Source organism: Ailuropoda melanoleuca, chromosome 8 (assembly GCF_002007445.2).
Source record: "Ailuropoda melanoleuca isolate Jingjing chromosome 8, ASM200744v2, whole genome shotgun sequence".
Classification (NCBI taxonomy): Eukaryota; Metazoa; Chordata; class Mammalia; order Carnivora; family Ursidae; genus Ailuropoda; species Ailuropoda melanoleuca.
Genome location: NC_048225.1, coordinates 124,314,369 through 124,341,489, shown reverse-complemented (window position 1 = coordinate 124,341,489; position 27,121 = coordinate 124,314,369). Strand labels below are relative to the sequence as shown.

The 27,121-nt window shown below is 48.5% G+C and overlaps 2 protein-coding genes across 5 annotated transcripts in view; one reads left to right on the top strand and one right to left on the bottom strand.

The window, feature by feature from the left end:
• The window catches only part of SLAMF7 (SLAM family member 7), a 24,221-nt gene extending 6,233 nt beyond the window's left edge, over nucleotides 1–17,988 (top strand). Inside the window, exons 2-7 of one of the 3 annotated variants that reach the window (XM_011236290.3) lie at nucleotides 2,918–3,250; nucleotides 4,533–4,805; nucleotides 5,015–5,131; nucleotides 6,047–6,147; nucleotides 7,562–7,624; nucleotides 17,854–17,988. In XM_011236290.3, coding sequence (XP_011234592.2) covers nucleotides 2,918–3,250; nucleotides 4,533–4,805; nucleotides 5,015–5,131; nucleotides 6,047–6,147; nucleotides 7,562–7,624; nucleotides 17,854–17,964 — 998 coding nt within the window. In that variant the 3' untranslated portion in view covers nucleotides 17,965–17,988. The other 2 variants (XM_011236289.3, XM_034667291.1) reach the window with 2 other exon arrangements.
• On the bottom strand, nucleotides 3,244–27,121 carry LOC117803481 (SLAM family member 9-like). Of its 2 annotated transcripts, XM_034667288.1 has the most exons (5): nucleotides 26,803–27,121; nucleotides 22,653–23,006; nucleotides 19,664–19,936; nucleotides 18,687–18,953; nucleotides 3,244–3,968 (listed from the first exon to the last, which is right to left on the bottom strand). In XM_034667288.1, the coding sequence occupies exons 1-5, from the start codon at nucleotides 26,849–26,851 to the stop codon at nucleotides 3,952–3,954; spliced, it is 960 nt and encodes a 319-aa protein (XP_034523179.1). In that variant the 5' UTR covers nucleotides 26,852–27,121; the 3' UTR covers nucleotides 3,244–3,951. The 2 variants fall into 2 exon arrangements, with proteins under 2 accessions (XP_034523179.1, XP_034523181.1); XM_034667290.1 differs by lacking the exons at nucleotides 3,244–3,968; nucleotides 18,687–18,953 and adding an exon at nucleotides 19,096–19,383 and having other exon boundaries at nucleotides 26,803–27,120.

Genomic DNA, 27,121 nt, shown 5'->3' with positions numbered 1-27,121 from the left:
TGCTGATCCCTGTGTAAAATGATCAAAGTTCCTAGTTTTCAGGATTGCTTTAGGTATTAGGCGTAAGCTTTACAATAAATGTTTGGCACAGAATCAACCCTAATACATAGTAGCTATACTGGGAACTTTTGCAGGAGTAATTGAGTTTTAACAGGGACTATAGAAATAAATCTCTAGTGAAACAAGTTTAGATATCTGGATAGGCCAGTACAGGAGTTTGTCTCTTGCTAGAAGGGGAATGACTTGCATCGGTGCCAGGGTGGTAGAAAATATGATGGTAAGACCCAACACCAAAAAACCCAAATAATCCAATTAAGAATGGGCAGAGAACGAGAATAGATACTTTTCCAAAGATGACATACAGATGACCAACAAACACATGAAAAGATGCTCAGCATCACTAGTTGTCAGGGAAATGCAAATCAACCATGATGAGATATCAGCTCATACAAGTCAGAATGGTTAGTACCAAAAAGACTATAACAAGTGTTGGGAAAGGTACTGAGAAAAGGCAATCCTAGCACACTGTTGGTGGGAATGTAAATTGGTGTAGCCACTGTGGAAAACAGTGTGCAGTGTCCTCAAAAAGTTAAAAATAGAAACATCGTATGACCCAGTAATTCCACCACTGGGTATTTACCCAAAGAAAACAAAGACGCTAATTCAAAAAGATACATGCACCTCTGTGCTTATTGCCGCATTACATATAATAGCCAAGGTACGGAAGCAGCCCAAGTGTCGATCAACAGATGAATGGATAAAGAAGATGTGGTGTATACACACGATGGAATATGACTCAGCCATAACAAGGAATGAAATCTTGCCATTTCTGACAACATGGATGGACCCAGAGGGTATTATGCTAAGTGAAATAAGCCAGGCAGAGAAAGACAGATACCATATGACTTTACTCATATGTGGAATCAAAAACAAAGAAACAAACAAACAAAAAACAGAAGCAGACTCTAAATACAGAAAACAAACTGGTGGCTGCCAGAGGGAAGAGGGAGTGAGTGAGGGGATGAATGAAATAGGTGAAGAGGATGAAGAGGCACAAACCTCCAGCTATAAGATAAATAAGTCACAGAGATGAAAATTACAGCACAGGGAATAGAGTCAATAATGTTGTAGTAACTTAGGGTGGTGACTGCATTATCATGGTGAACCCTGCATGATGTATAGAATTGCCGAATTACTATGTTGTACACTTAAAACTAATATAATTATTGTACATCAACTATACTTCAATTAAGAAAAACTATGGGAGCAGATCAAGCTTTGACATGGAGTAGAACCTGGATACTTAGTCAATCACACAGAGCCAATTAGGTACCGTGTCCGGGGCCCACAATAGTTTGAATTTCTTTCAGAATCAGAAGCAAAATAAATAAAATAATAATAATTACTGTGTAATAATTAGTCCAGCTGGCATTACATTCATTTTTATACCGATGTGGTCATAAAATATAATTGTTACTATTTTTTATGGATGAAGGGCCAACTAAAGCAGAAGTGAATACAGCCTACAAAAGTCATAGTGCAGCCCAGCAGCTTCCTCATTATAACACAACTGTTGGGAGCCTATAGCTTGGTTGCTTTGTTAGATTTTAGAAAGATTTTCCTGGGGCACCTGGCTAGCTCTGTCGGTGGAGCGTGTGACTCTTGATCTTGGGGTTGTGAGTTTGAGCCCCACATTGGGTGTGGAAATGGCTTAAAAAGATTTTCCTTGTTTCTTCTTTTTTGTGCTTTCCGTGATGGAATTAATAAAATTTCTCTTAGACATTTCAGCATGATGCATTATGTTAAGAGGTGGAAGACAAAATAACTGGGTTTTGTACTTGTATGCAGAACACTTTTAAGAAGACTTGGGTTTTGGTTTTAGTTTTGCCACTATTTGTGATTCTTTAATACTTTTTCTCCGTCTCTGCTGTTTGGTTTTCTCATTTGTAAGCGATGACCTATGGAGCCTTGATCCTGTGTGTACTGATGGGGGCTCTGCCTCTTACCGACTGTGTATTTCTAAATTTCCTTTCTGCTCTGTGCTATTCCGAGTCTGTCCCTCAAATCTTAACGGGCAGAAGACTCATTCCCCACACTTGTTCACTGCAAATGCTTTGTGGGCCACTTCTGGAAGCTTTTTCCACGGCCATTCTTAACTGTTTTCCACCTGGAACCACACAATCAGTGGTAGTTGTTTATAAGTCATATTTTGGGGGGTGAACTAAGATTGTTTTCTTGGGAAAGTGAAACCCCACTACGACTCCTAATAGTTGGGGGCGAGCATCACGAGTCAGTCTGGTCACACCACAGAACATCCAGTAACTCATCCTTTGCCTTTCCACTCAAGGAAGAACACTGCAATTCAAGTGAATGAGAACCTCACTCATGGATGATCTCAAATGCACCCTAATCTATCATTAAACAGAAGGTGAAACCCCTGCAAGATTCCCAGTTATTGTTGCCATTAAGAACTTAGAGCTCCCTTCCCAGTGTCCTGATCTCTGCTTGAGAACCACTGCCCCCACGTCAGGCAAGCTGCTGCTTCTGCACCTGCATCAAAGTCAGCTCTCCCAGGAGCCATCTGGGAGTCCAAAGGGGAGTTTGAGCAGTAACCTCCCACTTGTCCCCTAACAGGAACTTGTCCAAGATGGAGCTGGGCCTCATGACCTACCTCAGAGTGTGGTCTTTCCAGCCTGAGGTCTTAGGGAAGGGGTGTGTTCACCTGCAGTCCCTCGTTTCAGTCAAAGCATTCTGACCTCAATGCCTGTGTGTGAGAGAGGTTTCAAAGGGCTTCCCAGGGGCTGGTTGGGTTGACCCCCTGAGGGTTTCTTAGGACCTTCCCAGGACCAAAAGTAGGTGAGTAATTGGTGGTAAGGGCAGGGACTTAAGTTTATTGTATGATTTTCTGTGTCTACAGGGCCAGCAACCTCTGGAGCTCTGAAGGAGCTTGTTGGCGACCTTGGTGGGTCTGTGATCTTCCCTTTGAAGCTCCCAAGAATTCAGATTGACAGCCTTGTCTGGATCTTCAACACAACACCTCTCATCACCATACAGCCAAAAACACCAGACAGACAACCCAACGTCATAGTGACCCAGAGTCATAACAAGGAAAGGGTGGACTTCCTACTTGGAAACTATTCCCTGAAGCTCAGCAAACTGGATAAGAGTGACTCGGGTGATTACCGCGTGGTGATATACAGCTCTTCCCTCAAAGACCCCTTCATCCAACAGTATGAGCTGCGTGTCTACGGTGAGCAGAATCAGTTCCAAAGGTGGATGACTGCTGTCATCAAGTGGTAAACTCTCTGCTATTGGAGATATCCAAGCAAAGGTTGGATAAACATTTGGCAAGAATGTGGAAGAGGGAACTCCTGCATGGATGAAGTAAATGTAGCTGACCCCTAAGGCCCCTTCCTACTCAGAGATTCTGCAAGAGACAGTGTAGTGTAGAGGATGGGTGATAGGGGAAGCAACGATCACACAAGTCAAATGCTGGCTTCTCTACCTACTAACTGAGTGGCCTTAGCCAAGTTACTTAAGCTCTGTGAAACATCATTTCCATAACTGTAATGGGGAGAAAGGTGATACCTATTTTAGAAAGATGATTGTGTATAAACATCAATTACACCTCTTTCCCTACAGGTTCCAACCAATTGAGAAATCCACACAAGAATCAAAAGGAAGATAAAAATATCAGCTTTATTTTTTCTGGCGAAGATAGATAGGAGAAATATTTTCCCCCAAGTCTAGAACTTGAAGCCCATTCAGGGAAGATGAACTTACAAAACAATTACTCAACCAGTTACAAGAATAGCTGCCTTACTCACTGAGCTGTAGGATCAGAGACACCCAGAGATGGGCCTCTAGTTTTGCCCTTAAGAGATAGGCCACGTACCTTGATCCAGGTGTGTCCTCCATATAGACGTAGTTGAAAGGAACAGAGGGCACGCATTATGCAGTCAAACTAGCTGGTGGAGGGAAAAAAAGGAAAACCACATTTAAACAGCAATCTTAACAGCTCAAAGTAGAGAAACGTAGTAAAGAAATGATGCTGGATGTCAGACTCTCACCATTTCATCAATGACCCAATTGCTCATCCTCTCAAGAACGGTGGGCACAAGAAAGAGAAGAGGGCCAGAAATATTATTCTTATACTATTCTCTCTTGGAGAGTAAAGTGAAAGTCTCTTCAAGGAAGCCTCAAGACAGAGGAATAAGGAGCCTCTAAAAAAGATAAAATTAGCTCACATCTAAAATGCATCTAGCACAAGGCTGGCCATATAGCTTTGCTTTGAAAATGGCAGTTGTGTTCTTGTTGCATTATTATTATCTCTATGGCTACTATTGTTTTTATATAACTGTGGGAAAGCAGAACTAAATAGTTCTCTTTCCCAGATGAGAATGAGAATTCTGCTCTGAATTGCTTCTTCCTCTCCACTCTGTAACACCCCTAGAGATTCAGGTCCAAGGTTTACAAGAATAATTCAGAAAAGGCATAGTTTTCACATTTGGCTGTCCATTTCTCTTTTGCAGAGCACCTGTCAAAGCCCAAAGTTACCATGGGTCTACAGAACAATGAGAACGGCACCTGTGTGACTAATTTGACATGCTTCATGGACCAGGGAGGAGAGGATGTGACCTACAGCTGGGAGTCCCTGGGGCAGGCAGCCAATGAGTCCCACAATGGCTCCATCCTCCCCATATCCTGGAGGCTGGGAAAAAAGGGCATGACCTTCATCTGTGTGGCCAGGAACCCCATCAGCAGCAATTCTTCAAACCCCGTTTTTGCCTGGAAGCTCTGTGAAGGTGACTGTCTCTCCTCTTTCTCCAGAAGCCTCTGTCTCAGGACCTAGACCTTCTTCAGCTCCTGGTCCCCATGGGAACAGCCCATGAAAACTGGAGGCCCCCGGGAAGTCACCAGACTGGGAGAAAGGTGGCAGTTGCTCCAAAAGTTGGGTCCTTTTCCCTAGCTGACTCTTCTCCCTTCCCTGTGCCTCCATCCATTCTCTTTAAAGGTGCTGCTGATGACTCAGAATCCTCCGTGGTCCTGTACATTCTGGGGGTGATCTTCCTGCTCAGTGCCTTTGCCCTGGTGCCAGTTATTCTAATTACGAGGAAAGAAAGAAAGGAAGGTAAAGCATGCGGTATTTTTGCCTTCAGCCTCATTCATGCATTTGTTCCCTCCTTTCTTCAACAAACGTGTTGAACTGTATGCCAGACTTGGTATTAGGCACTAAAGATACAGAAACGAAAAGGCCATATTCTGTGTCCTCAAGGAGAGCACAATCATCTTGCACTCCTTAATTCTGGAGTACGAGAGTGCTTGAGTCCAAAACTTATCTCCTAAGCCCAAGTCCTCCCAGTTCCCTCTCTGGTGCTCACCCACCCCTCCCTCCCCGAGAGAGACTTACTGGTGTGGCCCTCCTATTGACACAAGGCCTACACTGCTGACTCTGCTCCCCAGACCTGGGAGGCAATGGCCTCCAACTCTGAGGCCCATACACCAACACACTCCAGTCGGCCCTTCCAATCCCCATCCCTGTCAGAGCCCCCAAACTATACCCAGTCCTCCTCATTGGATCAACTCCAGAGACCTCTCTTTACTCCCCACCTCAGTCTTGACACATTCCTCCTGGAGAAGGCTCTCTCTCTCCATGCCAAACCCCATGCTCTGCTTCCCTTAACCCTGCTGCAGATTTTTTCTTCTCAGCTTCCCCGATACTGTCCATGTGGAGTGTTGGGGAGGGACCTAAGCATCAGTTGTGTATAAATTGTAGGTATTAAGATCTTTCCTCCCTCTTGAAAGCCCTCTGAAAGTGTTTCTGACTTTCTCTGCTTCCCCTTTGGCTCCCTTGGTCCACAAATTGGGAAGTGAAGTAATCAGGGTAAACAGTTCATTATGGGCTTTCCCTGGTTGTAACACAGAAAGTCCCATGCCCCGGAAACCAGCATGGTGGTCACCCTAAGTGGGTCTTCCAAGGGGTAGGCTGGTGGGGGTGGTGAATCAAAGGAGGGTAAGCTCTGATTCTCTCCCACGTTGGTTTCAGAGTCCATTGAAGAGAAGAAGGGAATGGATACTCATCAGGAAATTCTTAACAACTGTCCTTCTGGAGAGACCCCAGTGTATGACACAATCACCTGTGTTAATGTGAGTCCTTTCTCATCTTTTCTGGGACCTGATCTTCCCTTCTAATGCCCTCCTTACTTTAGTTGAGATTTCTCTGTGGACTTGGGCAACATGGAATATGAGGATGTATAGCCCTTGAAACCCAACACACCTGTGTCTCCCTAAGTCCTTATGAATACTTTCTCATGCAGGAGTCACTGACCTGTGGTTCTGAGCCCCTGGTTCTGACCCAGCCAGTAATGCTCACCCTGTGATCTATGGAATCCTCTCTTCCCTCCACAGTTCATAAGGGCCACTCAACAGGCCAAATTCCTTTTGCAAAGGACAGCAGGTAGAAAAGTGTGAGTTTGGCCTGATGTTTGAGTTATGGTGTCGGAACACTGGCTACAGAGATTCCTTCTCCATCAGGAGAAAGCTCAAGAGCCCACAGTTGCTCTAGCCCCACGCTCAAGGCTTTCTAGGTGTGGGTCACCAAGCTGAGGTTAACAAACACATCGTCAATTCAAAAGAAATGCATTGAAAAGAAGATCATAAGATTGAAGTTTAAAGAAACTCAAATAATAAGACAATTTGGAGACATGACCTAGGCAGACAACTTTGACAGCCCCCAGGAATCACTGTAGCCCCAGCTGGGCTAGCTTCTTAGAGGCCAAGGAGCACTTCTCCACATTGGCCCATTTAGTGAAGAAATACAAGCATTTTGGGGCCTCAGAATCCCAGCGTCAGTGCAGCCCTTGGTGTCTCATGTTGCATCTTCCTGTTTTTACCTACAGCTTTTCTGAGAGGAGACATTACACTTTCTTTTGAAGCTGTTAGTGTCCTGAGAGCTCCTTTCTGCCTCACAGGGGAGACCACTCTGGGCTCCACACAGCCTGGCTTATGTCAAAACCGATTGTTTTATCACCATCCTCCTTCTTCCCTGCTCAAGACACGCTTCCAGGAGACCACAGGACTGTCCTGGGTGTTCAGGAAGAAACTTCACTGACCCAGGATACTTTTCTCCAGCCTGGAAGTTGCTTTTGCCATTGCTGTCATTGTAGTTTTATTGTTTGGACCCATCAGTCATCCTCACGTATTTGCTCCAAAGGCCCTTTAGGCTAATAGAAAAGTTTACTTGCAACATTAACAATATTACTTCAAATTACCCTTCAATCACCTTAGGCTGCTCATAGCTCATGGGACTTCCATATCTTATATATTTTTAAATTTATTTAAACACAACACAGTTTAAAAATCAGGCAATTGCTTCTTGAAAAAAGTTATTAATAATTATAATAGCACTCACCCACAAGAACTCTTCCCTCTCCCCATTCCTGGCCTGGAGCCTCTCTTTCTTCTTGCCCTTCCTCCCACCTGTGCTTTCCCTTCCGGACTCTGGGTGTCTCTTTGGGCTTCCCTAGGTAACCCTATGATTTCTTTTTTCTTCTTTTAATAGAACACTATTCCAGAGGAAAATCCAGTAAATACACTTTATTCCTCCGTGCAAATACCCCAAAAGGTAAGAAGCTTTAGAGCTGAGATTCACCTTACTTGTCTCATCCTTTTTCCTGGCTCAAGCTTAGCTGAAAATGTGTTGGGCCCCAGCGATCTCGTATCCTCTGGTATTAAAGGTTTCCCCAGGATATCCCCATTCCCTTTGCTTAGGGTTACACAAGAATATACAGAATAAATTAGAATTATATTTTACGAGTTGAATGGAGTAATATAGAACAAAAAGGAAGAGAGGTTCTAGGTAGGGATGATCAAGAAAATCAGTAGGATCCTAAGGATTTGGATGGAAAGAAGTCCATGGCTTGGGCTGTGCCTCAGAGAGGAGTGATTGCTGGGGAGACAACTCCAGCTTGCTTCTGAGCCACCAGTAAGCTGGAGGCAGGAGAGATTTCTGCTACTTTTCTTTGGTCTAGCTATGTTACATCTGATTTGCTCCCTCTCTCCAGTCAACCTAGTAATGTGCTAAGCTTTAAAGCTTATTCCTTCACAGATCACACCTGGCAGAAACAATGATACCTTCCTGTCTCCCCTCCCAACCAGGTCAGAGAAGATGAGGATGAGCAAAGCAGTTTGCACAGTAGCAGGAAAGTAATAGGATTGTTGGAAGTAAAGTTCAGTTCATTAAGCACTCAACAAAGTAAAAGTGGTTCAACCTGAAGTACTAGTTTCTCCGCAGCAGGAGGTTTGGGTTGGGTGACCTTGGCAAAGAAGGGTGTCGGGGATGGTGGGGTCTCCTGGTGGCATCCAGCGCCCTCCCACCTCCAGCAATCTGCATCTTTATATCTGCCTAACAGATGGAGAAACCCCACTCTCCACCCACATCACCGAACATGCCAAGGTTATTTGCCTATGAGAATGTCATCGAAACAGCAGTGCATCCCTTCTGGGTCACCCCAAAGAAAATTTAAAAAAAAAAAGAATCACTGAATTGACCAGAAATACTGAGGAAGAATGAAAAACACTGACTTCCTTCCAGAATAACTATCCTAATTCCATCCACTCCTGAGAAATCTCCTCAAACCCCAAATGTGTAACTATCCCTTCCTGGAAATGTTGTTGTGAATTTATCAGCCAACCCCAAGCAAGAGGCTTAGAAGTATCTCTATTGAAATAGAAATGCATTGTCCATCGGATGAATGACATCTCCCACTGCAGGGTTTGGAGATCAGGACTAGACCAAAAGTCTGGTGACCAAAAGAGTAAGAACGTAGGAATGGCAGATATTTCCAGAGAAAGCAGATGTAGCAGCCTGAAATGGATTCATTAACCAACTCCTTACCTATGTGCTTGGCACTGTGCTGAGTTTATGCTGATTTTGCTCAGGTGTGCTCTCTGTTCTCATGAAATTGGTTTCTCATGAATGACTTCCGTGGACATTAGCAGCAGATCTGACCACAAATTCCCAATAACCAGAGAGTCAGGGTGGATCCATAGGACTTGGGAGCCAAAGTGCATAAGGACAGAGAACCCAGGCAGAAGACTGGGTTTGGCTGGATGGATACTCCAAAGTGGCTTGACCTGAAGACAAGGACCACGGCCTCAGCTTCATTTCCACTCTGTGCTGCAAGTGAAAAGCCAGGGCCAGAGGGCCTGTTCAGAACCTTATGTCAATGGAGAAACTGAACTTGAAGATGCACTTGGAATGTGTTGTAAGACTTGGAGTTAAGGGTGATCGTGCGTAATATTTAAAGTCACATGGTTCATTCAACTAATATTTATTGAGGATCTCTGACGGGTCAGTCTGGCAAATAAAACAGACGTAATTCCTTCCTCCCTTTTTAGAGTTTACCTTTTTAATGAAATGAAATACATGGGGAGGAGGACGGTTGCTTTTGATATGTTTCTGGACACACCCTGAATGAAAATATTGGGAAGGGATGTGATGCCCCGGCTCCAAGGGGTGTAAACTGTCAAATGACAAAGCTAAAACAGTTTTGTTTGAAGTCCTTTATTCAAAAGGATTGGGGAGCACAGCGACTCAGAAGCAGTGGAGTACTCTTCTCAAGGGATTTTGGGCAAGATCAAGTTTTATAAAGCATTAGAAGAGGCAACACGGAAACAAGGCACAATTGGCTAGGAGAGTGGGGATTTCCAGAGCAAGGTGAACCTCCCAACAACAGGAAAGTTTCCTAAGACACTTTTCTCCCACGCTCATCCGCATCTCACAACCTCTTGCAAGGGGCTGTGTTGCTTTCACGTAAAGTATTGCTCTGTAGGTCCTCACAGGACTCCTATAAGGCAAGCTGCTCTGGGGTACTTATGTCCATTCTTACAAATGTTGAAATTGAGGCAAAGAGAAACTTCAGTATGTGACAAAAGCTAGGAAAAAAATAAAAAGCAGCGCCCGCTCTACCACCCATCATCCACCACAAAGGATGAGGAAGATGGGAGCTCAAAGCTTGAGAGGGGTGGATCCCCCTCTTCCCAGGTGTAGCATGGAGGAAAGGACATAGTTATGGAGACAAGCAGGCCCGGGGTCAAAAGCCCTTACTACCAGATTGACCTTTGACCTTTGCCAAAGACTTGGGTTCTGTGAGCCTCTATTTTCTTATTTCTTTTTTTTTTTTTTTAAGAATTTATTTATTTGACAGAGAGAGAGAGAGACAGCCAGCGAGAGAGGGAACACAAGCAGAGGGAGTGGGAGAGGAAGAAGCAGGCTCCCAGCAGAGGAGCCCAATGTGGGGCTCAATCCCAGGACTCTGGGGTCACGCCCTGAGCCGAAGGCAGACGCTAAACAACTGAGCCACCCAGGCGCCCTTATTTTCTTATTTCTAAAACCCCTATAGGGCTTGTAATACGAGATTATGTGAAACAAGTGTAAGTACATGGTATGTAAGAGAAGATTCATATACGGCTGATGAGGCTTAAGGAAGGGAATGATACAGAAAAAAAAAAATGGTTAACTTCCCACAAGTCAACTTAGCATAAGATACAGAAGCATTAAAAATGAAGAATCAGCCCTTAAAAGAGAGGTGTCTGGTATAGGGGAGAAGAAATTTTTCCTTCTTCCTTTCTAGATTCTTTGGCTGATATAATAATTAGATTGACAAAAGACAGATTAATAGGTCAAAAAATTTGATTTCATATGTATGGGAGCCCCATAAAAAATATGAGACTCAAAACTAGTCAGGCAATTGAGGCTTTTATACCATCCTGAGCTAAGGGAAGGGGTAGGGGTCTGAGGTTTCAAAGGGAAGGAAGGCAATTCACAGGAGGATGAGAAGAGCAAATGTTTTGTATACAGTGTTTGCCCTGCTATGCAGATAATCTCTCAGAGGAAAACATTACCTCTGGTAATGGTTCTCTTTCTGGTACAGGTCCCCTTTCTAAATTTTATTAGGTAATAATGGAGAGGCAAAAAGGTTTTCCTGAGTCTGCTGGGTCTTGATTGACTTCAGTTCAAAATAATCCACATGCCAAAGTGTGGGTGATATATTTTGGGGTGGTATATTCTGCTCCCCTTCAATGGTGTTAAAAAATGATTAACCAAAAGTTGGTAATACAAACAAACTTTATTAAACACTTCATGAAGTGGGCAGTCTCCATTTGGAGTTGTGCAAATTGGGGCAGAAGCCTGGAAGACTTTATAAGATAAAGAATAAAGAATGAGGAAGAGAAAAATAGGAAATATCTGAATGACTAAAGCCACAAAATCAGACTCACTTGGAGTGAAAAGATCCCAAATTGGCTTGGCATTTGGAGATTAGGTGACTGGAAATACCACTGGGTTTCTGATCAGAGCATTTGCAGGGACACAAAAGTTAGCCAAGTTTCAGTTTGCTTACATGGCACCTTGGACAGAAGTGGTCCATCTTGGACCTAGAAATTTATCTCAACTCTGGCTTATAGCAAAGGGGACAGGAAGAGAGGGGGGAAATGGGAATTTATTTTCCTCCATGTTGAAAGAACTTAAAAATAATGCTTCCGGGGCAAGAATGGGATTGAGAATCATATTGTCTCAAAAAGACACTGTGAGATTTACATACAAAAATATGCATTACTTTGCCACTTGTTGTAGTGATATTCTGGAAACTACCTAAGACTCTAACCACAGGGAAAGGTGAAGTGAACACAGACATTAGGAATTATGGGTTATAAAGCTAGAAAATGTAATGACTTTGAAGGGCGGTTGAGTGCGCCCCCCCAAAAAATGCCTCTTGAGCACAAGGATCATGTTCCGGTTGATTATTTCAAAGAAACAACAGATGCAGGAGAAGATCTTTTGTCCCTTTTGTAAGGGACAATTACATCTACAAAGGAAATCTCCATATGCACAAGTGTCTGCCTCTTATACCAGAAAGAGAAGGATGACTCGGAATGACAAAAGAATCTTACCAGTGTTGGAGGCATCAACTTAAATCTATGACAACAACACCTTTACTGTACTTTTCCTGATAACTTCCCATAAAAAGCTTCCCCCTCAAAACGTGTTTCTTTTCCCTTGAGCTGAAGGTGGTATTTAAGACAGTGGCTTCGGCCATTTGGGGAGTTTTACTCAGTTTCCTGGGTATCTCCCATGTATACAGTAGATATACACATGTTCTTAAACTTCTATCTTTTTTTCTCTTGTTAATCTTTTGTTCCTGGAGGTGGAGGGTCTCGGCCACAGAATCTAGAAAGGGATAGGGAAGATTATTTTCCTTCCCCTACAGTATCACAAGCGAAGAAAAGTGAAAAGTGAAATTTAATGTGTTGTATGATTACAACTACGTTTTAAAAACACCAATGCAAGGAAAAACTTAGAAGAAAAAACAGCAAAATATTAATGCTGGGTTTTGTGGGGTCAGGTGATATCTTAAGTGGTTTGGTTTTCTTCTGCTTGTCTTGATTTTCCAAAAGTTCTTTAATGAGAAAGGATGTATTACATAATGGAGTGGAAGAAATTTTAAATAAGTGTACAGTGAGTATAAAGAGGTGTGACCCACTGAGAGGAGTTGAGGGGAAATTCTGAGACCCCCATCTCGGGGGTGGAAGGCGTGCAGTGGGGGAGGAAGGAAAGTGCCTCCTCTGGGTGAGAATGAGGTGGAAAGAAGAGAGAAGCCCCGAGAACGTGATGATCAGAGGAAAAGATTACTCTGCCCAGAGTGGGTGGTTTGAAGTTGGGGGAGCTTCAGAGCGGACAAAGATTGGGAGGGGAGGCTAACCACCGCCAGGGTTTAGATGCATCTGTGCCCCACACCCTCTCCTTAAGACAGTCCTAACGGTGAAATCATTAGAATTAGCTCCCCCTCTCTCTTTTTAAACGAGAGACAAAATCAAGCCCAGAAATACCCCAATAGGTCTGGAGTCTGGACCTAGTAAGAACTTTCCGAAATCGACGTGCAGAGAAAGCCTTCACCTCCTGAGCTCACCCAGCAGGTAAATGAAACCACCAGCTCGTTAGTGCAGGAAGCCACCTTTCACGTCAAAACCCATCAAATGCAGCACCCCAAGCTGTGTGGTTTGGGTTTTGTGAGCTGCTAATACGGCTCATAAATACAGAAACTCCGGTGGGGGAGAAAAGAAGGTGTCTGCACCATGTAAGGCAGGCACTCAGCCAACCGTGCACGCATTCATTACTTACTCATTCAGCGAGACTTAGCACCCGTGAAGTACCAGTCACTGTGCTGAACACAGAAACTAGAGCAGTGACCAAACAGTGGTCTCTGTCCTTGGGGTGCTTAATTCTAATGAGAGAGTCTGTGATATTGAGAGATAATAATAAATATAGATTGGGTCTTCCTCCCAGTTTCCTTCCAAACAGCTCCTAAATATCCCTGGAATCTTCAAAGAGAGAAGTGTCTTTTTGTATGCTAATGTGACTGGTGGCTGGAGACTCCTGGATAGCCTCATGATACAGGCTGGTTGCCAGGAGAACCAACAAAATGATTAGAGGGTTGGAACTTCAGCCCTATTTTCCCCAAACTCCCTACCTCCTACCCCCAACATCCAGGCATGGGAGAGAGGCTGGAGATAAAATTCTGTTGCCAATATCCAATGATTAATCCATCATGCCCACATAATGATGCCTCCATAAAAAGACCCCAACCAGAGGGGTTCAGAGAGTTTCCAGATTGGTGAACACATGAAGGTGCTTGGAGGGTGGTACACCTAGAAAGGGCTTAGAAGATCCACACCCCTCCCTACATACTTTGCCCTGTCCATTTCTTCCGTTTGACTATTCCTGAGATGTTTCCTTTTAGAATAAACCAGTAATGTAGTAAGTAAACTGTTTTTCCTTAGTTCTGTGAGCCATTCTAGCAAATTATTAACCCCCAGGAGGGAGTTGTGACAGCCCTTAGACTATACTGGCTTGGTCAGAAGTATGGCAGGCCCAGACTTGCAACTGGCCTCTGAAGTGGGAGCAATCTTTTGGGACTGAGCCCTTCACTTGTGGGATCTGACACTAACTCTGGGTAAATAGTGTCAAATTTTCATTGAATTGTAGGACACCTAGCTGGTGTTGGAGCATTGGCTGGTGTGGGGGGGAAGCCACACATATAGTGTCAGATGTGTTCACTTTGAATAGAAAAGAACAGAGAAGTTTTCCTTTAGTTGGTGCAGTAGAGAGAGAAGAGTTTCCTTTTTAGAGACCAACAATCAAATTATCTCCAAATACCACTGCAGCAGCGGTGACTTGTATTGAAAAAAAAAAGATGCATGGTGTAAGGGTAACCTGTAATGGGGTCTATTGCCAGGATCAAGGAAGGCCTCTCTCACACAGTGATGATTGAGCTGAGATCTACAGGTGAGTAGGAGCTCCTTACAGGAAAGGAGAGCTCGATCAGAGGGCAGAGCCTGTGCAAAGACTCTGGACACGATGAGACCCGAAAGCAAGAAAGTCAGTGTCTCTGGACCCGAGGAGTTGTGCTTGAAAACTTCAGTGACTGCAGTGGGAGAAACCCATTACAAAGGGTCGAGCAAACTACTTAGAAGCTGTTGGGAAGGAAGAATTTCCTCTGCTCTTCAATATCCTTCTAGCTGGACTAAGAATCACATTGATACAAGACAGATTAACAGGAGAAAATCAGATTTAATTTTGTACAAATCAAATCCACATATACATGGAAATCCCAAGACAGGCAAATGGGGTATATGTGTCATCTTGAAATAAGGAGAAGGGGATAGGGGTGTGGGACTTCAAAGGGAAGGAAGTCAGTTCACGGGAAGATGAAAAAGAGTAAATGGTAAAAACTAATCTCTGCTGGGCCATACAGAAATAACAGGACATAGAGAGGAATTTTAACAGAATTTGCCAAATTCCTCCCTGTCGGCCACCTTTAGTTCATATTATACCGTAGTTATCTAGAGCGATGCTTGTCTTCCTGGAGCTGGTCCTCTGTCTAAATTCTTGGGGCTGGGGGTTGTCAAAGCTTCTTCCCTGAGTCTTTTGGGCCTGGGCTGTTTTCAGCCCAGCATAATCTGAAGGCCAAAGTGGCTGCCTGAGGATGGCCTGACAACAGAAATTTCAGGATGAGGATTCCATTTCCTTCCTCCTTTATCAAATGCAGAAAGGAAACATACATACACACACATACACACACAAAATGGTATAGATCCCAAATTATTATGAAATCTGATAGTCCTTGGATCTTAAGAAAAAATGTTCTCAACTCTCATCCATTAGTTATTCATTCATTCAAAAAATATTGAAATATCGACCATAAGCTAAACACTCTATTGTCATCTGGACTTACATTGTGAACTAAACAGATACAGCTCTTGTCCTCGTGGAGCTAAACATCTTGTGGGGGAGACAGAAGGTAAGAAAAAAAAATTCAACAAATAAACATATATTTACAAATTGTGATAATTTGACAAAATTGAGCTGGGTACAATGATTATGAATAAGAGGAAAGATTTGCATAAATAAGGTGGTCAAAAGGCTGCTCCAAGGAGATGAAATTTAAGTTCAATCTGGGCCCTCTTAGCCCATTTGCGTCCGTGTTAACAGAAAACGATTACGTAGAATCACAACACTTAATCACCTCGCAAACCTTCTTATGTTTCAAAAGTACAACTTTTCTTTTTTTTCGAAGATTTATTTAAACAGATAGAGAGCACAAGCAGGGGGAGCGGCAGGCAGAGGGAGAGGGAGAAGCAGGCTCCCCGCTGAGCAGGGATGCCAATGTGGGGCTCGATCCCAGGACCCCAGAATCATGACGTGAGCTAAAGGCAGCTGCTTCACCGACTGAGCCACCCAGACATCCCACAAATGTGCAACTTTCCTTAAATGAATAAATGAATAAGCTTTCTTTTCTTTCGGAACACTTTAAAACATGACTAAATAAAAAATAAACAGGTTATTTTCAACAGAAGAGATGTAGCAGTTTCTTGGAGATTTTGAACTGTTTGCAAATGAAATAGGTTTTATGTCTTCATAGGGATTGGTGCCCCTCTCAGCAGGAGATGCTGACAGGTGGGGCCCACGTACAGAATTCTTTATCTCTGGTCTCCCCGGGTGACCCCTTCTCACGGTCCTCTTGGCTTCTCCACTTGTCAAAGTCAATCTATTCAATCTGCAAAGCTCCCAGGATCAAAAAGAGAAGAAATTCTTTCTTCAAGGAGCGGGGTAGGAAGGAGGCTGAATGAAACAATTACCATAGGTTAGGAACTGGGGTAAAAGGAAGGGAAGAGAAGAAACGGAAGACAGGCAGGCAGGGGAAGGGATTTCCAAGAAGAGAATTCAGAAGCGTGAGTGGGCTGGAGACCCCTTAAGGAAGCTGAATCTGGGGGCTGGAGGTGAGCTGCCCTCCGGGCCCCATGGAGGGGCAGGGAGAACATTAGCGTCCGCAGCCAATTACCATGTTTCCTTGTGCCCCGTTACACCCAGCACAGGCTGCTCCCTGAAGAACTGTCAGAGTCACATTTTTCGTGCCTATTCCATGCTGTGTACTGGAGATGCCGAGAAGAAAATGGGCCCTGGTCTCGTTCCGTGGAGAAGGCAGACAGGATAAAGGCCCTAATACAACACGCTCAGTACCCCTCAAATCACTTAGCAGGGTTAGCTGCCGACTGTGACAACCGTGACCGAGTTCCCTGAGAGGTGGCAATTTATCCAGACCTCTCCTTCACCCTATCCTCAATGCCTAGAACACACAACTCAAGGCACCTGAAAAATGCTCTGGGGGCGCCTGGCTGGCTCAGTTGGGGGAACACGCAGCTCTTGATCTCAGGGTTGTGGCTTCAAGCACCACGTTGGGCACAGAGACGACTTACAAATAAAATCTTTTTTAAAAATGCTCTGGGGATCCCTGGGTGGGATCTGCCTGTGTCTGCAGTGTCTGCCTGTGGATCGGGTCACCATCTCAGGGTCCTGGGATCAAGCCCTGCATCAGGCTCCCTGCTCAGCAGGGAGTTTGCTCCTCCCTCTCCCCCTCTCTCCCACCTGTGCATGCTCGCTCTCTCTCTCTCTCTCTCTCTTTCTCTCTGACAAATAAATAAAATCTTTTAAAAATGCTCTGTAAGGGGTGCCTGGGTGCTTCCAACAGTTAAACATCTGACTTTTGATTTTGGCTCAGGTCATGGTCTCAGGGTCAGAGGATCGAGCCCAGCATTGGGCTCCAAACTGATCGTGGAGCCGGCTTAAGCTTTTCTTTCTTTCTCTCTCTGCTCCCCCCACCCCCCACTTGCACACAGGCACACGCTCTTTCTCTCTCTCTCAAAAAAAAAAAAAGCTCTGTAAGGTTATGAAATGCTCTTTCAAGGAATGAAATAAATAAGTGGTGGGGATGAAAAGTACAGCATAAGAAATACATCAATGATACTGTAATAACTTTGCATGGGACACACGGTGACTGCAAGTATCACGGTGAGCATTTCGTGATGTATATAAATGTTGAATCACTATGTTATACACCTGGAACTAATATTATATGTTAACTATATTTTGATTAAAATAACAATAATAGGGACGCCTGGGTAGCACAGTCGTTAGGCGTCTGCCTTCGGCTCAGGGCGTGATCCCGGGGTTCCGGGATCGAGTCCCACATCGGGCTTCTCCGCTGGGAGCCTGCTTCTCTCTCCCACTCCCCCTGCTTGTGTTCCCTCTCTCGCTGGCTGTCTCTCTGTCACATAAATAAATAAAAAATCTTTAAAAAAAATAATAAAATAAAATAACAATAATAATAATAAATGCTCTGTAAACATGAGTTGCTTAAATGAATGAAGAGGGGATAATATATTTATACCCTTGATAGTGGGCAGACTCCACAAGGTTTTAAGCAGAAAAGTAACCCAAGTATTTCTTTCTTGCAGAACTCGTCCGCTAGCAGCGTGATGGGCAGAATGATCCAGAGGGGAGAGAGCAGGATAACCGGGAGGTGTGAGCACCAGCTGGTAGCAGTGGAAAACAAGGGTGCTGAATGACACCCAGCTTTCTACCCCAGGCAACAGAGAGGCCTGGGCAGGACCCCTAAGGACTGTGATAGAAGAGAAGACTCCCCGGGGGCCAGCAGCCCAGGGCCCCCAGGAGAGCGGGCTGAGGACAACACGAGTGAGAAGTGGCCCCTGAACTTAGCAATGAGGACGCCTCTGGGGGTAGAGCAGCCACAAAGGGTCCAAGAGAAAGTGGTTGGTAAGGAACCGGAGACAAGGAGAGGAGAGATGGTCAGAAGTTGGCCAAGAAGAGGAAAGGGACACAGTGATTTGGAATGAGGCAGTATCCTGCCACGGCCTCTGGAAACTGAGAGAGGCCGCCCTTGATGCCAGAGGGGCACAGCCTCAGATTTCCGTGTCACGGCAGCTCCGGGCTTCACTGAGGACATGGCCAAGGCCGTCTGGGATGCCCCTTCTGTGGGCTTTGCAGGACTGAGTGGGCTGGGAGAAGCACTTTCCCTCGGGGAGTCCCCGGAGTGAGCCAAGCACCCAGGCACGGAGTCTGGGGCTGACAGACCAAAACTGGACAGCGCAGCCCTGGGAGGAGGGCTCCAGGGCCCCCATTTCCTGCCACCCCGGAGACACTCCCTGCTGCAGATGAGCCTGCCCTTGTTTTCTTCCACCACCCCCAGACCCGGAGGATGGCAGGAGGGGGTGCTGAGCCCCGGGACCGAGGCTGCCAGGGAGGGGGGCACACACAAGGAAGGGCTTACCTGAGCAGAGGGGCCTGGCGGGGACGGAGCTGGAGCTCTGGCTCACTGGGTTGCTAATGGTGCAGCGATAGCTGTCGCTGACCCCGGGTGTCCAGGAGACATGAAGAGTGGTTCCCCCACAGGACATAACTGCCCCCTGGCCGAGGGGTGCCCATCCGTACTGAACGTCCTCTCCAGCCTGTTGCAGGGAGCAGATCAGGGTGATGTGACAGGCCCCATCCTTCGTGATCTGGGAGCTGACAGTGATGTTGGGCTCCTGCAGCTTCTCTGTGCAAGAAGGGAAAGTTCAAGCTCTGAGAAGACTCTGGTCTGGCCACGAAGGTAAAGTTCAGAGGTGAGCCCTCCACCCCCCTCACCATAGACACGCAGGGTGAAGTCCCTGGTGATGTTGATCGGGGGACTCTGCAGGGCGAGCCAGGCTCTGTACAGGCCAGAGTCCTGCAGCCTCAGGGGCCTGATCTGAAGAGAGTAGCCGCAGTGGACGGCGCTCCAGCGTCTGCTGTAGGCTCCCTGAGTCCCAGCGGCCAGCACCGGCTGGCCTCCTGGGCCTGACTGCATAACGGCAACACGCCCTCCGGAGCTCCAGGTGACCTTTCCACTTCCTGCCCGACTGGGACCTCCAGGGGCAGGATGGCCAAGTCCCCGAGGAGACCGGTCACCATCTCCCCCACGGTGTCCCCTCCCAGGATTCCTGGCCCTGCAGACAGACAGAAGACCCTAGCTTCAGCGCCAGGGTCTCCCCTGCGCACTCAGGGCCCCCCAGGTCCCCTCAAGCTCCTCCTGCCCAAACCCCTCCAGCCTCCACACTAGCTCCAATGGGCCCGCCCCTTGCCTCCCCTGACGGCCCTGCCCCAGCCCGTCCCCTCCCCCCTCTCAAGGGTGTTAGCCCCTCTCCCTGGGGCCTGGAGGGGACTCTGCCCTCCACCTCTGTCCGCTTCAGAGCCGCAGTGCGCCGTGCATGCTCCGGTTCCGGGTACCTGGACACGAGGACGGCACTGAGACAGGGAGGGAGCTGCTGCTGCTGACTGGGTTCTTGATCATGCAGGTGAAGGTCAGAGCCCTGTCCCCAGGCCTCGAGGAGACACTGAGGACAGACCCTCCATGGGACACGATAGCCCGGGGTCCCAGAGGCAGCCAGCTGTAGGTCACAGAACCCCCTCTGCTTTCGGCCACACACGTCAGGATGAAGACGCAGTGTCCATTCTCCCCGATCCTGGAGCTCAGTGTGACACGTGGCTGGACCAGCGGCTCTGTGGGCACGAAATGAACCAACCGAGGACTGCAGAACTGCCCTGGGCCCTCCCTTCACAAGGCAGAAGGCACAAGGCACTGAGGCCAAGACCCTGCATCATCCTGAGTATGCACAGGAGGAACAGGGGCAGAATCTGGCCCCATCTATTCCAGAGCTTTGGGCTCTGCGAGGCCCTGCCACGTAGCACCATTCGATTCCCAGAACCACCCCGTGAAGTGGGTAGGAGAGGTTCTGTACCTACTCCGTTTAACAGTCTCAGAGAGCTTCAGGTAACTTGCCCAGAGTCTCGGCTATTAAATGGTGATTCCAAGACCCAAATCCAGTGTCTCGGACCCCACAACCTGGTTCCCACCCCAGCACCGGCTCCATGAAGGCCCCGTGTGCACACCAGCTCCCAGCAGGTGTAATTACATCTCTGCCCAGGAGGGGTCTCTGCAGCTTCCGGGTCCCAAGGCTCCCAGAAGATTCGGCCCTCGGCCTGGGAGGGTTCTCCCACCCCCATTCGCTCCCTTCAGCCTGCACCCCACCCCCACTTCCCCCAGGACCAGGAGCTCAGATGCTTCCTTAAGGTTTCCATGTCGCCATTATTTGTCCACCTGTGTCCCCAGGCCAGAGCCAGGGGGGTGGGGAGCGGCAGGAAGAGTAGCTAAGAGAGTGCACAGTCAGGACAGGCTCCACAAAGCCACAGGGTGTGGGAGAAGGCTGCTCTGTTATTTGGCCTCAGCCCTGCGGCCCACCTGACGGCAGCCCTAGGGGCAGCTCAACTGGCAAAAATAGGACCCCACAGCCCAGAATGTCCCCTGGGGAGAAGGCAGGCTGGGTAAGTTTCTGCTGCCTTCCTCCCCCCCGCCCCCCATGTGTTCCTTAGAACTGAAACCCCTCCCCCGTGACTCCTTCCGCAGGCCCTCTGCCCCTCAGCATCCTCTCGAGCTCAAGCCGGTCAACACAGTGACACTAGCAGCACAGGATGTGACCTCAGGGAGCCATAGTTCTAGGCCTGCTCGGCCACTTTCTACCTCTGTGTCACTTTTTCTGAGACTGGTTTCAGCAGCCCAGAAATAAACCCCTCTCCTGCCCACTACTGCAGGGCTGTGGAGAGGCTCCCGTGACTTGGGGAACTCCCTGAGAAGGACGAAAGGGGGCCTGTTACCTTCGCTGTTGCCGCTCCACTGGACCAGAGCCAGAGGGGCTCTCCCACCAGCCCGGGACCATCCTAGTGAACAGTCCCCTCCAGGTCCCAGAGGCCACGGGGGCGGGGGGGGGGGGCCCTCGCGCTGTGGAGCGCAGCCCATGGCCAGGCCTCCTTAGGGCAGAAACGCTGTCCCCAGCCCGGGGAGCCTGACCTGGAAGCAAGTTCGTCTTCCCACATGGAAAAACCTGCCTCCTCCAGCAGGAGTATTTCCTAGCACACGACTCAGCCCTGTGGCCTCTCTGCTTTCCCTCCATCCGTGAGTTTCCCGGTGTTCCTCCTCACGGGTCACTGTACCTTTTTGCTTCACAGTGTGGGGGAGCGGCTCTGCCAGGGCCCCCCAAGGCCTCGGCCATGTCGCTCAGGCAAAGACTGAACCCCAGCTGATCTGAGTCTTGGCAGAACGCCCTGGGATCCTCCCCAGAACACAAGAGGATGGTGGCCCGGGAGACCCTGACACCATCTGGGCCGACCTCACTGTCTCCCCTGGGAGGCACTCATGAGTCACTTTCTCTCGAGGAAGGAGCTTCCTGCCCCACCGGCTCGACCAGAGCTGCGGACTCAGACTCCGTCACCATCACTGCGGCCTAGAATCGGCTCTTGGTAACAGGGTGTTCTGACACCTGCCTCGTGGTCGACTGGCCCCCTCTGCCATTCTTGCTGCTGTGAGGGGCCTGGGTTACTCTTTCACTATCGATATGAGTAATAAGCTGTCTGAATCTAAAACTGGCTTGCTGTATCTTTCCTGGCTGAACCAGGCCGCCCTCCTCGCTGCGGGGGGGGGGGGGGGGGGGGGGGGGGGGGGGGCGGCACCCACCTCTGGCATCTCCGCTACAATTTTCCCTCCTGAAACCATTTTTTTTTTTTTTATTTGACAGAGAGACAGACAGCCAGCGAGAGAGGGAACACAAGCAGGGGGAGTGGGAGAGGAAGAAGCAGGCTCATAGCGGAGGAGCCTGATGTGGGGCTCGATCCCAGAACGCCGGGATCACGCCCCGAGCCGAAGGCAGACGCTTAACCGCTGTGCCACCCAGGCGCCCCTCCTGAAACCATTTTTAAATATCTTTCAGCAACATGATCCCAGCATTCCTCTACATCTGTCCAGAGTGTCCCAAAGCTCTTTCTCGCGAGTTTATTCTCACCAGATGGGAGTGTTCCTGTTTTAGGATCAAGGACCCTCAAGACCACTCTAGTAGGGGGTGGCACGACCGAGTTCTCAGGGCGGAAGTCCCCTTCTCTGCCGACTACAGCCCTGGGGGGTTTCTGCTGCCATCGGCCTGGGGCAGGTCCTGGGGGGTTTCTGCTGCCACCGGCCTGGGGCAGGTCCTGGGCCTTGACATCGTTCAGGGCATTCTCCCAGGCCACTCTACTTTACCTGGTCTGTTCTGTTCTGTTACAGTGAGCACATATTAGCTTTATAATCAGAAAAAGTGTAAATGTTACTACAAGAGACGTGGGAAAGGCTGTGAGAAAGCCTGAAAGATGGGCCCAGCCCCCACACCTGCTGCCACCATGGGACGTTCACCGTAGACTTGCAGTCGGTACTCCCGGGTACGGGTGAGGCGGGAGCCCCGCAGGTTGACGTGGGCTCGGTAGGGCCCCGCGTCGGTCCAGCTCAGGTTGCTGATGTGCAGGGAGCGGCCTGGGCCCACCACACTCACACGACCCCGGTACCGGGTCTCTGCCTGGTACAAGGTATCCGGTCCTCCCGCTTCTGCCAAGGTGACCGTGGCTATGGCTGTGGAGACGGAACGGGACATCCAAGAGATGCTCTCCACTGGCTGTGCAGGCTGGAGCTGCAGGGGCAGAGTGACAGACCCCCCTAGGGTCCCAGTTACCATCACAGGGCCTGGATCCTCTCCGGAAATCCCTGTCCCTGCTGAGACACAGATCAGAAGCTTCAGGGGCAGCCCAACTCAGCCAGAGGCTCACAACAGGTCTGAGAGGGTCAGATAAGGGATTATTATTCCCGTTTTATAAATGAGAAAACAGAGACCCAAAGAAATTAGGTGGCTTGCTCCAGACAACATAGCTAGTTGGTGGTAGGACAGGAACACAAGCCAGCACCCTTCCTGTCATGCCAAAGCAGTCTTTTTCAGCATTTACATTAACTAATTCACATATAATAAAATAATCCATAGATGCTGTGCTAGGGTTGCAGACGGTGAGTGGAATGGAGAGAAAGGGAAATTCTCTGGAGGTGCCTGGGGGGATGATCTCTGCTGTTACTCTGAGCCACCCACTCGCTGATCCAGGCAATAGGATCAGAACTCACTTAGCCCAGCCCCCCCGCAGCAGAAACCGCCTTGTAGCATCCCCCATAATTGCTTGTGCAAACACTGCTGAACTGAAGCCTGGGTTCTGGGAACATCTTTCTAGAAGGAAGGCTAGGGCTGGGCTGGCCAAGCAAGTGGAAGGGTAGTCGGGAGACATTCATTCAGGACCAGGGTACTTGGGAGAAGAGCAGAAGCACCAGGGCACTAGCCAGACTGCCCGAGTTCAAAGCCTTGCTAGGTGCCAGCTGTGTGATCTCAAGAGGTGACATCTGCTCTCTGAGTCCTGGCTGTCTCCCCTGTGAAACAGGGAGGGCCATCTTCCAGGATTTTTTAGGGGTTCAATGAGATAATGCAAGTAAATGCCTCACTGTTGGTGTTAATCGAGATTCTTGATGTCGCTGGAGTAAATTGGCGACTGCTCCCTGTTTGCACCCTCTCCAGACCTGGCCAGCACCCTTGTCGAGAAACTCAAAAACCGGTGCTCAGTAGCGTGACTGCTGGAGTATTTTTGCAGCACTGACACGCTGTCCCAGGAAACAGAAAGTCTGAGACTGACCCAGGTGTGCTGCACAGTGGTTTAGAAAGAAAAGACTGCATGGCTCAGGGAACGATCCGGGTCCTGATTCAGAATGAGATCCAGAAGCGCCAGCCGTGTCACTGTTCCCAGGCCAGATGGTGAGTCTCTTTGTCAAAAGATGACCCGAGACGTCCTGAGACAGTAGCTGTGGGGACAAGGGGTGGGAGAGGGGTTGCTGTCCTCTGGGAGTAGGCACCCCAAACTGGGGGCAGGTCGGAGTCCTATGCACCCATGGAATCCACGCGACAGCTTGGTGTCCACTTCTTCCGTGGAGCTCCATTGGCTCCGCTGGGAGCATCATGTGTGCTGACGGGAAGCATGCCGGGCCAGCAGGCATTGGCATCAGGGGCACCGTCCTCGCCCCACACTGGGCCCAGGGCCTGCAATCCGGCTGGAGGGCCCGCACCACGAATGAACAGCTTGGCTCCTCCTTGCACCCTCAGATGCCAGATGCCGTAACTCCTCAGGCCTCATTCAAGNCCCCCCCCCCGCCCCCCGGGCTCTGCGCTTCTGGTCCAGCCACGCCCACCCCAATCTCCTTCAGCCCCTGCATTTGTTGGCTTATTTGGTTTTAAGCATTTACTTCACCCCGATTCATACAGATAGCTGTGTGCGTGTCTTTCCGCAGAGTTCACGAGCTCCCCAAGGACAGAAGATGGAAGGGAATTGACCTCTGAGAGCGGAGGGCGGGTCGGTGGTTTAGCCTCAGGCTTAGCGGCTGCGGGCGTGTGTGGAGCTTCTAGTTTCTGGATTCAAGTGTGGAGAGACACAGAGGGATCAGATCAGGACGTGAATCCCAAATGCCAGACACCGCGCCCCCGAGGAGGGTCAACACGTTATCTTCCCCAACCTCCCAACAACCTGTAAGGGGGTTGTTCTCCTTCCCACTTAAAAGATAAAGATCACGAGACACAAAGAGCCTTAGAAACTTGCCCACGGTCACCAGCTCGGAAGCCACAGAGTCCGTGGGAAGATCCAAGTTCACCTGACCCCCCCACCAGAGCTGGTGCTCTGCCTGATGTGTGGTCAGCAACAGGCTTTCATAGGACTTCCTTCCTCCCTGGGTCCTGCTGACCCCCATTCCCACCACACATCCAGCACACAAGAGCCCCAATAGATGCTTCCAGAGCTGAACTGAAGAACTGTGAACATCTTTTCAGGTAGGACCTGTCTTACACGTTATTTGGCCATACGCCCAAGAGATGCCCCCGCGGGCAGGGACCACCAAGGGCCTGGCCTGGACGCCATGGAGAGAGACAAGCTCCCAGATGAGCTTGCTCCGTGAAGGGATAGGAAAGTGGGGGTGAGGGGAGCCTTGCAGGAATCTCCACGCCAGCTCTGCTGCTTTGGCCGAGGACAACGTTCTCCGCGTTTCCACGGTGCTGCTGCATGCCCTCATCTCCCGGAGCCTCAGTCCATCAGCCGTAAGATGCGTTAAATCCCGTCTGCCTTATCAATATCACAAGTCTATCATGGGGATCAGAATTGTTGTTTTTTTAATTTAAGTAAAGGTTCTTTATAAACGGTGATGGGGCCAAAGGCAGGCCACCTCAAGATGAGCCACCTGGGCGCATTGATTATTTAAATAAGTTACTTAAGAGCCAGTCGGCACAAGGATACTCAGACGCTCCTCTGTCCCCTGAAAGCAGGAAACAAATTTCCCACGTGAAAGGCTGCCTGCCTGGACCAGGAGGTAAAGAGTATCCACATCACCAGAGGGGGGACATTTAGAGCCAAGAACGCTTACAAGCAATCCTGTTACTTTCATACTGATTTATTCCCGCGGCGCGAAGACCGTTTAGAATTCCTTACTAACTGAAGTTCCCAAAGTGACGTTCTCTTCATCTTGTCAATTCCTCACAGATTTATCATCTCTTGGTCTAAAAAGTAGAAAAACTGACTCCTCGGTCATTTCTTTAGGTCTCAGTTTCATTATTGGGCCTCCATGCACACGTCATGAAACTTTGAGGCTTTTTCTCCTGTTAACCTATCCCACATAGATTGACTGCTTAGTTCAGGTAGGAGATCTTGAGGGTAGAGAAGAATTTCTCCTTCCTTTCACTGCCAAGTATTAAATGCATCGAAGGATTCATCAGCAGGCTTAGGAGACCCCCTAAAGCCTGGGGTGGGGACAATCCCGAGGCAGGAGACCTTCATAATCACACATGCTGGTTTTCCCCTGAAGAATGAAAGCGAAAGTTTGAAACTCTGGAGAGCAAGATCAGAGCCTGTCCCCTCACGCAGATTTCTCAAATGCTTCGTTCCCCTGACTCTGGTTCCCAAGCCTGTCTCTTGCCACCGCTCAGATCCTCGGGGACAGGAGCAAGCAGTAAGAATCTAGGAGGACAGAAACAGCTGCTAAGTGCCGGGTTGAGATCCCCTACTGAAGTCGTTTATGGGACTCAGAAAGCCCAATTCATGATGAAGGGTCACTCCCAGGGGCTGGTGGGAGAGGGAAGAGGAGCCAAAGAGATGTAAGAGGGTCATGATTGAAATGGCAGGATGAAGATGGGGCAGGTCCTCGATCTCATGCCCCCACCGCCAGCCTGTGTGGGAACGCACAAGGCTCCCTATGACTCACTAGCAGAAGAAATGTGAGAGTGACAAAACACAGTGTGGGCCTGCACGGTCTGAGATGGTAGCACGTGTACCACACACCCACACACACACATACACCNACACACATACATACACCCACACACACACACACACACAGAGCCTGGCCCCCAGGGAGGCAGCATCTTCAGTGAAAATCACCCTTGGCTAGAGAAATGTGCAGGCAGGTTGAGGTGTCTGGGAGGTAGTGGCAGGGATAGACTTACCCGTGAAAAGACCAAGCAGGAGCAAGGACCCCGATAGAGAAGGACCCATAACAGTCACCAGCAGACCGGCCCCCCTCAGGACAGCTGGCCAGCTATGAATGTGTAAATGTCAGCCCACAAATATTTCCTGTTTTTAGAGTTCACCACAATAATCACATGTAACTTTGGAGTCACAAGATGTAGAAACCAGGGGACATATGAGAAAGGCCAGGGGAACTATGTAAAATTCAGAGCTGACAATGTCACAGCCGTGCTTTAAGCTCTTTGGAAGTCCCCATCCCCCACAAGGTAAGGTCAGGCTTGCAGCTCTGGGGGACGA